Source organism: Lissotriton vulgaris, chromosome 1_2 (genome assembly GCF_964263255.1).
Source record: "Lissotriton vulgaris chromosome 1_2, aLisVul1.2, whole genome shotgun sequence".
NCBI lineage: Eukaryota > Metazoa > Chordata > Amphibia > Caudata > Salamandridae > Lissotriton > Lissotriton vulgaris.
In genome coordinates, this window is record NC_141686.1 from 324,531,827 (window position 1) to 324,541,530 (window position 9,704).

The 9,704-nt window shown below is 42.5% G+C and overlaps 1 protein-coding gene across 1 annotated transcript in view; it reads left to right on the top strand.

The window, feature by feature from the left end:
• The window catches only part of LOC147736631 (glutathione S-transferase P-like), a 166,423-nt gene extending 157,802 nt beyond the window's left edge, over positions 1-8,621 (top strand). The window contains exons 6-7 of the mRNA XM_086953395.1: positions 6,418-6,519; positions 8,152-8,621. Of these exons, the coding sequence (XP_086809521.1) occupies positions 6,418-6,519; positions 8,152-8,340 (291 nt within the window). The 3' untranslated portion in view covers positions 8,341-8,621. The remainder of the gene's footprint in view (positions 1-6,417; positions 6,520-8,151) is intronic.
• The last annotated feature ends 1,083 nt before the right edge of the window (positions 8,622-9,704 follow it).

Here is a 9,704-nt window from a genome sequence, read left to right on the forward strand (position 1 = left end):
GGAGTTACAGTAGATCAAGGTCGCCACCTCATGAGATCCGTCACACCACACGCGTTCCTACTATCTGATAACGATCCTGTATTGTGATTGGGGAGGGGATTCTCACTGTAAGGGTGTGTGGGACCGAGCCTTAAGCGGAAGATTCCAGGGATGCCTTTTTGTACATCAAAGTCTTCACAATTATGTGTCACATTAAAAATATATAGCACTCCAACAAAGTAGTAGGATTATAACACTTTAATAATTTATAAATATATACAACGCTCCAACAAAGTAAACACGTTAAAAAAAACTTTTTAAACAACTATTTATATGACATTGCTTTAACCAGGATAGACAAAGAAATGACATAGTGATGTAAAAGTTTCTGAAAGAAATGCCAAGAACGTCCCATGTGAAAGTGAATTTTATCTGGCAATTTTTTTCTTTTCCTTCTCATGAAAAGAAAGTTAATGCCAGGTTCGTTACCTGCCTCATCTGCAAAAAAAAAAACTCTCGAGAGGGACCGAAAAAAAATATAGCTATGGTAATCATACCATGCATCGGCACATGGAGAGGTGGCACCCTCCTAATTATTCTAAAGCACAACTTTGAGATTTGGTGGATAACCCCCGACCGGCAAAAACATCCATCAATGACTTAGCAATAAGTGAGTCAGAGGCAAGGGAAACGGTCCCAAATCTGCAAAAGAACTTTGGGTAGATGAGATTGACTTGTGTAGCATGTGGAAAATTAATTTCATGCGGAGAGATGAGTATTACTTTAATAAACAGATCATATGAAAATCATCAATGTCCAAAACGTCCTAGAAAGTAATTTTTGTCATTTTTGAGGAAGAGAGATAACCTACAGTGGTACGGGGTCGTTTTCGTTCGTACTAGGGGGGCCAGGTGACATTCCTTCGGGGTGGCTTAGGGGCATTTAAAACAACTTCCCTGATACAGGTAGCATATAAAGTAGAGGCTAAATACCAGGATCTTTATCGATTGCTTTATGCTGTACAAAAATGAAAAACACATACAACAAACCTGGACCATTCATATTTTCAATGTTTCTGCGTACTATACTTTTTAACCCTTAACTAATTGAGCTGCTTCATTTCCCCTGCTTTTTTTTTTTTTTTTTAAATCGGAAACAGTGGCCATTTCTTCGAAACTTACCAATGTACGTGTTACAACTACGTTTGCTTTTTCAAAAACCTTTAATAAAAATGTTGGTGCCCAAATACGGGCCTACAACCCCGTGGGCCGGCCACGGAGCAGGCTGGAACTGTAAATGGGGGGGGGTATTTATTTGTGGAAAACATAACAGAGTCAGTGGTCGTTGATTTCATAGTAAAAAGTGCGACAAGTGCAACAAAATCATATCGATAATTCATTGTGAGCAAGTACCATTAGTGTCGACAATTCCAACCTTCAATAATAAATACAGTAATCAATGATGCATTAGAACTTAATATCAATTCATTGTTCGAACGTGTAATCAGTCTTATCCCATATCAATTCATGTGGTAAAAACTGCATACATATCTCATGATATCAAGGCTGAGCAATCGGGGCACAACAAGGAGTTGAGAGTTTCATTTGTACCGGCGCCATTTTGGGTGAGGTCAGGAAGGTCCAAGTATAGTCAAAATGTCTCCACCAACTCGTGGTTGGACCGGGACCTCTTTCGGCAGTCCAAAAGTTTTTGTTGAAGGGTAGCAGAGGGGACTGGTGACATGAACCATCAGTGAAAGTGGGGTGGGAGGAAACAATCTCTCCTACCGGGTCATACTGGTGTCCCACCGGAACTGATCAAGTTGGTAGTCTTGCAGGATTTTGATCATTTGAAGACTGAGGCCGGCGCCGGCATGAGCGCGCCGACGTCCCTTGGCTACGTCGTGGTCGTTCCGTGGGTGATCATGGCAGTCATTCCTCATCGGGGGTCGGGGCCCCCGTGGCTCTTATAGAATCTTCAAAGTTGAGGAGAACGTTTCTGGACGCAGGAAACTAGAAGCGTTGTTGCACCGCAACAGTGGACGAGACCCCCGCTGGGTGAGCGGAGCATCATTGCCTCGCAATAGTGGACGAGACCTTTTGTTGGGTGAGTGGAGCGTTAGGGGTGCAGCTGAGGGGCCCCCACCTGTGGGGGTGGGAGAGGCTCGTTCGCGCCGCCTCTCCCTCCCAGCGCACCCCACGCCGACACCTGGCGTTGATATCCGTGATGTCCGGACCAGGCGATAAGAGGGGGGGGGGTCGGAGGCAGAGGCAAGACATCCCCCCCCCGTGGCCTGCAGGGCACCGCTTCAGGCCCGAATGGGGAGCTCATATCAAGCACACGTGGGAAGCGGTTCAGCGAGCCCGTCTAGAAGAACACCCTCCGGCCTGGCGGACTGAAACTTCATGGACTCACGCCAGGAATTCAAGGCAGCGAAGTGTAGGAAAACCTTTACAGTATTCAGCAAGCGCGGCCGTCAAACGAGTCCAGGATACAGGGTGCTGGCCGCCATTTTGTCAGGCGTTGATATCCGTGATGTCTGGACCAGGCGATAAGAGGGGGGGGGGTCGGAGGCAGAGGCAAGACATCCCCCCCCGTGGCCTGCAGGGCGCCAGAAGAGAAAGGGAGGACTAGCACATTCCGGGCCGACCATCCTACGACTTCTCCGGCTGATGGCGGCTAGTCGGGCCCCGCCCTGCACGTGTCGAGGCCTCATCTTCCGGATGGGCGGAACCATGGACCTGTTGCACTTCGGGAGTTTCCGGAATGGGGGTAGGTATCTGCTGATTTGTATCTATTTCATGTTACCGTTATTGGGCGTGGCGGGCGGTGGGACAGACATGCTTGGAGCAGTGGGGGGGTGGCGGAGGTTAGCTACCTCGTGGCTGCCGTAACGTCAAGCTTGGCTTCTCTCACCACTTCCATGTTTCTTATTTCTAGCAAAGTCAAAAACTCATCAGTGGCCTACTGATTTTGTTCGATTTCTTTCCCTTCTTTTTCAAGTGTGTTTCATTGTAAAGTTTCTGTTTAACAGGATACAGTGATTACTTCGTATTTTACATATGTCTTCTTTATTAGGGGTACTCTCCGCTTGAGCCAAATGATGTACCTCTAATAAATGGTCCGGGTGGAACTAGTTTCTCAATCAGTGGGGAGTAGATGGGCATGACAGATTACAACGGGGGACAAAGGTCCGCATTACCCACCCTTCACTACTTGCAAAGACTAGACAGAATATTTCTATTCCACGTTATTTGCAAACAGAGAATACCTCGTTAGAACTATTCCTTGAACAATAAATGTCCATCCAATCAATCAATCAGTGGGGAGAAAAACAGGCATGACGGATTACAACGGGGGACAAAAGTCCGCATTACCTATCCTTCACTATCTGCAAAGGGAGACAGAATATTCCTATTCTTCTCTGTTTGTAGACAGGGAATATCTCAAAGAGCAATAATCAATAAAAAATTAACAACTTTAAGGTAAATACTCACAATATGACTACTCAACGAAGTTAAAAAGTAACGGATATAGGTACTTGAGAGGTTTTCGGTGGCAGATAATCTACAATATACACTTGTACATATGAGTCTGATACAGGGCGGATCTCTGTATAACTATGGATAATTAGATATTAGGATGGCATACAAAGCTCCCAACCTTCTTACTTTTTCTCTTAAAGGGTTTCAAATTGGGGACAAAAATTAGGCTGTGCTCTAGAGGTTGACGGTGTTGCTCCACTGGTACTCGGGCCTTCTCATGAAGCAGAAGGAGCCGCTCTCAATCTCCTTAACTCTTCCCTTGCAAAGTTGACCGGATTCTTAGTCTGCAACTGCTTCAGCATACTTGCAGTTCCACACCAGTCCTTTTTATTGGGGTCTCCTCTTGAAAGCAGTCTTGCATATGCGGCAAGTAACTTTTCTTGCATTCACCTTTTTTAAGCCTTGTGAAAATTAATTTCAAAACATTCAATAAATACGGTGTTACTATGCATTGTGTCAAATGCTTTATTAAAAATATGCAGAAAATGTTCCCTTTATTTGTTGTTAAGGTCTTTACAAGAGAATTTGAAAGGAGAAAGTAGGAGATGAATAACACATGTAGGACGTTATATCTCAAACTGCAAAAATTGATAAAGAAGGTAGACCAAAGTCTGCATGATGAATGCCAGTGGAAGCATTTCAGGCACACTGCGAAGATTTAAAAAAATATAAATATTGTCAAGTTTTACTTTGACTTGTGATGTTTGATCTCATTTAGTCACTTCAATCTAATTTTAAACACTAATTTTCTTTTTGTTTTGCAGATTAACTACAAAACTTATTTTGGACTCCATATTATATGTTGTTTATTATATTGTTTTGTTACTTATAGTTCTAGTTATTTATTGTAGTGTTATCTATTAGTTATAGTTCCAGTTATTGTTTTAATAAAAGTTAATTAAAAAAGTACATACGTCTGTTTTTTTGTGGGGGTAGCAGTCATCAATAGAAATGATATTTATAATTTGAAGTATAATGCTGAAGCTCACTCATTAGGAACATATTGTGGTGAAATTTTAACCTATGTGCTGACGTAAGTGTTCCATAAACTACTACCATGGTAACAGGCAAAATACTGTTTGGGGGTAGGGTATAATACGCAGGAATGCTGTAAAAATGAATGGGCAAGGGCTGTTTTGTTTTCCACTGTTGCAACATAAAGTGATCGATAACAATCCGATAATCAGGCCTATCAGCGACTAAGACAGCAGGCCGAGTCTCTTTTGCTCAACGGCTCCCTCATGGGACGAAGAAACGCCCTTTTTCACGAAATAGGAATATTTTACTTGCAGGACAGTTGTTAATTTCCCGTGAAAATACATTAGCCTGGAACATTGTTAGTGATAAACTGTAAATGCATCTGGGTCCTTTGCTTAAAAAAAAAATATATAAAATATATTTGTGAATTAGAATAAGAATATATGTTACAGCTATAGATATTTGCTATTAAAAAACCATTGAAATTCACTGAAAAAACCATAGGTTTTAGGCCATATATAGTTAGGAATTAGCATTTACAAAACCTTAATTTACTCGCACAAAACCATTGAAATTCGCATATATAGTTAGATGCAATAACTATATATCGCGCACCCGCAATCCACTGCTGATGATGTCACATATTACATCATTCATGACATGGTCAGTGACATCACTGATGACATCACTGATGACAACTCAAAGGACATCACTGATGACAACTCAAATGACATCACTGACAACACCACTGATGACATCAATCACGTGATAATACGATCAACCTCTTCAGACTCTAATATAACCTTAGATACACTCAGAGTAAACAGACACTCACAGACTGTCACTCATCCATGGAGTTACTCACACACCTAGTCAGTCATGCACTGAATCAATCACACCTCCATTTCATCAACTATACAGTTATACACACCTTACTTATTCAAACATATACTAACACATATTTACTCTCTTATACAATTCCTGATACAAGTTTTCAATGATCCATTCAGCCACTCACACATTCACTGGCTCTTATACACAGTAATTTATATATGTGAACTCTCACATGTACTGTGTTTTACATATGTACTTACTTTGACATGTAGCACTGAGATATCCATTCACTCACCAATACACTCGTACACAGTCAACCACCCATACAGCTGTTTCCACATGCAGTTTTGAACCCATAGATCTAGTGAATCAACTGTTCACACATGTATGCACAGAGTCACACACCTCCCAGCCACCCCTACACACACACTCACTCTCCCATACAAATACTTGGGCAACCAATCAATAACCCATATAGTTACTCATATAGCTACTGATCAACACATGCAGCAGTTCATAGAACAACAGATATAATGATGCACAAATTAAGACAGTTTAGTCACTAACCCATGCACTCAGAGAGACACATTTAATCACTCTCTCATACAGTCAGTCATGCACCTACCAAATCCTTCACCCAGACACTTATACATCCACTCATTCTTCAATATGTAAGACATATTTTAACTTTACAGAAACATACAGTCACTGGATGATGTCATCAGTGATGTCATCAGTGATGTCACTGACCATGTCATGAATGATGTAATATGTGACATCATCAGCAGTGGATTGCGGGTGCGCGATATATAGTTATTGCATCTAACTATATATGCGAATTTCAATGGTTTTGTGCGAGTAAATTAAGGTTTTGTAAATGCTAATCCCTAACTATATATGGCCTAAAACCTATGGTTTTTTCAGTGAATATATATATATATATATATATATATATATATATATATATATATATATATGCATTTTGTGATTCTATGCCTCTATATTGGGTGTCTCTGTGTGAATGCACTATGAAGAGGCCAAACCTATTGGTTTTCTAAATGTTTGATTTATTTCTATACAGGACACTGGCAAGGAGAAGTACATGGAAGATCTGCCCAATGAGCTGAGGCCTTTTGAGCATCTTCTCTCCCAGAATGCATCTGGATATCTTGCTGGTAGCAAGGTGAGTAGCATGACTGCCCTCTGGAGGGGTGATAATGAACTGCAGGTTAAAGAGAGGTTGGGCTTTGGAAAACCAGTGCTGGAGACTTCCGGTGCCGCGGGCCCATTAACTGTGTCCCTCATGATGGGTTATGGTAACAGAGACATAGTGGGTCTGTGGAGCCTTCGCCATCACAGTGTACAAGATGACAGAGCATGTCTGGTACCAAGGGGCATGTGGTCTGAGTTACTGGTCTATGGAGGTGACTGATTCACACAGCGGCAGAGACGGAGCGGGCTTATGGGTACGTGTTCTCACCCTTCATCAGGGTGCCCAGGGGTTGTTGGTGAGAAGTGGATGGTACCTTGGGTACATTCATGTTTTCCATCTCTCACAGGTCCCTTGGACCCCTCCTTCTCTGCAGTTTAATCTCCTGACAAATTGTATTTGCCCTTCTCCTCTATTCCTTTCCCCTACTGCTTCTGGTCCATATTGAAAGTTTCTTCATTTCTTCTCCTCCAAACAGGTATCCTTGGCTGTATCACTCTTCCTTTCTCCTCAACTCCCTTTTCTCATGGGTGCTGCTTCTAGACCTTGGTGTTCTCTTGTTCAGAAAGTCTCCTTTACTTAACTTACCTGTCACTTTTGTCCACTTCTTCGGACGGGTCCCCTTTCCATTTGCCCATTGCTCACTCTTATCCCTTGCTGACTCCTTCTTCTCCGGTGTCCTCTTCTTTGGACAGGCCCTCTTTACTTTTCCCGTTACTCACTTTTGTCCCTTGGTGATTCCTTCGTCTTCTGTGTTTTCTTCTTCTCCAGATGAGCCACCTCGTCCATAGTGTCCTTCATTTCTCTTGTTCTCTTTGTGGGGTTATTCTTTTATCTCTTAGTCTTTTCCTCTGGACAGATCCTCCCCCAAACAAAGAAACAATCAAGGATGGGGATTAGTTTGGCAGCGTCAAAAGATTTTTGTCCTGGGATTCACATAAAGGAATTGTCTGAGATGTAATCAATTAAAACAGATCATTATAGCAATGCCTTGTATGGTGCATTGCTGATTTTTCAGACTCCATGATTGCAGCATTTGATCTCCAGGCTTGAAAACACTGATCTGGTCTCCAATCTTAGAGAGTCAATGCACTGACTCCAGGTACAAGTCAGGATTGATTTAAGATTGTGTGGCTCTGTCTCTTTGGTGGATCCCCCTAGAGGCCCAGATAAAACATCAACAAGTACCACCTGACTAAATCCTTCAGCCTATCTTATGCTTCTGACATTCACTGAAGAAACTGCAAAGCACACAGAAGATTTGTGGTGCTCAGACCTACATTATGGGTACTCTCACCCTGCATTTTAGAAAGGAACTTTCCCTTCTGCTGATCCGCCTAACTTACAAGGCCCGGCTTTTCTGATCATTGTCTCCACCTTCCTTGAGCCCCAGAGTGGTTGCTCACCCAGGGGTTGTTTTGAGGGCACTGTTAACAAATAAATAGATCTCCTTTGCTTTTCCTCTTGTCGTTCACTCTGGTCACACAGGGGGATTCCTTCTCTTCTCCATCTTGTCTGGAAAGAACTCTTTTACTAATCCCCTCTTACTCTCTCTTATGCCATGAGGGATCCCTTCATCACTTGGATGTCTTTTCCTCTGGACAGGTCTCATATGCAGATTACAATCTTCTGGATCTTCTCCAAAGCCACCTGATCTGGGCCCCAGACTGCCTAAACAGCTTCCCCCATCTGAAGGCCTTCAAGGAAAAGATGGAATCTCATCCAAAACTCAAGGCCTACCTGCAGTCGAGTGACCACAAGAACCGCCTCTTCCACCCCACCAGGAAGGTGTAGTCGGACCATCAACCAATGTGGTATCAGCCACCTCCTCAAACCCCCTATCCTCCTCAAACCCCTCATCCTCCTAAAACCCCTCATCCTCCTAAAACCCCTCATCCTCCTCAAACCCCTCATCCTCCTCAAACCCCTCATCCTCCTCAAACCCCTCATCCTCCTAAAACCCCTCATCCTCATCAGCAGGAAGCTGTGACCGGCTGCTTCATTCGATGGAAGGATCTGATCAACCTCTGACTTCATCGGCGGATACTAAAAATAAAACAAATTTGTCAAACATTCTTGTCCACCCATCTGCAAGACTGTTTTTAATTGTACTTGTAATTATTCAAATCAGAGCACTTTGGAAAGAAGTAATGCACTTTGTAAATGAGGGAACAAAGAAAGATTGGAGGTTATATATAGAAGTGATGCTAAAGAATAGGTAACATGTACAGGCATAATGCGTACATAATATCACCTCAAGGAAGAAGTAGGCATGGGTCTAAGGAACTTTAAAGACCACTGACCTGATTCACAGACTGCTTATTGTTGTAGGTTTTGTGGCAGTTCAAAATGTAAAACAACGTACTACAAAATGTACGTTTTACCTATACGTATGTGTGTGGAGTGCCTTGTCCCGACTACAGTTTCTCCACAGTCGTAAACTTACTATCAACTTGTAGTTTGTGAATAGCAAGAAAATGGGCAGTTTACACAAAAGAGTAACTTTACCTTTGTGAATCAGGACCAGAGTTTGTGAATACTGAAAGTAGTAAACTTACTCCAAAGTATTACATTTATTAAAAGTGTAAATTGCTTTTGTGACCAGGCCCGGCATGTTGTGAGAAACGTATTACATTGTAAGTGGGAGGCCAGTTGCTTAAGGAGTTAAGACTAGAGGCTGTGTTAGAAACCTAACCTCCTCATGATTCGTTTGTTGATCAGTGGTTTGGTGACTGCAATGGGACATGAGAGTTTGTGCCCTGCTGCTGAGCAGATGGAATCTGTCCTCAGTTCCCCTTTTGAGATAATCAATTATTGCAGTCCAGAGCAGGGGACAAACTTAAGACAGACTTAAGTTAGGATTTTGTCTTAAGTCTGCCTTAAGTTTGTCTTAAGTTTGTCTTAAGACAAACTTAAGACAAAATTCTAACTTCTGTGAATACCAAAAGTAGTAAGTTTAGGATTTTGTCTTAAGTTAGTTCTGTGAATCGGCCCCTCCGGAGTCTGTCTTCCAGGAGCCCACCTTTCAGCGGGTGCTCCTACATTTCATCAGCTCACAGGATGATGCGATGGTGTAGGGGGTTATACCATCTTTGCGTCACAGCTTATTCCATAGGCCCTGCAGAGATGCGCTCAGTAGTGGATGAGGAGGTCTCACC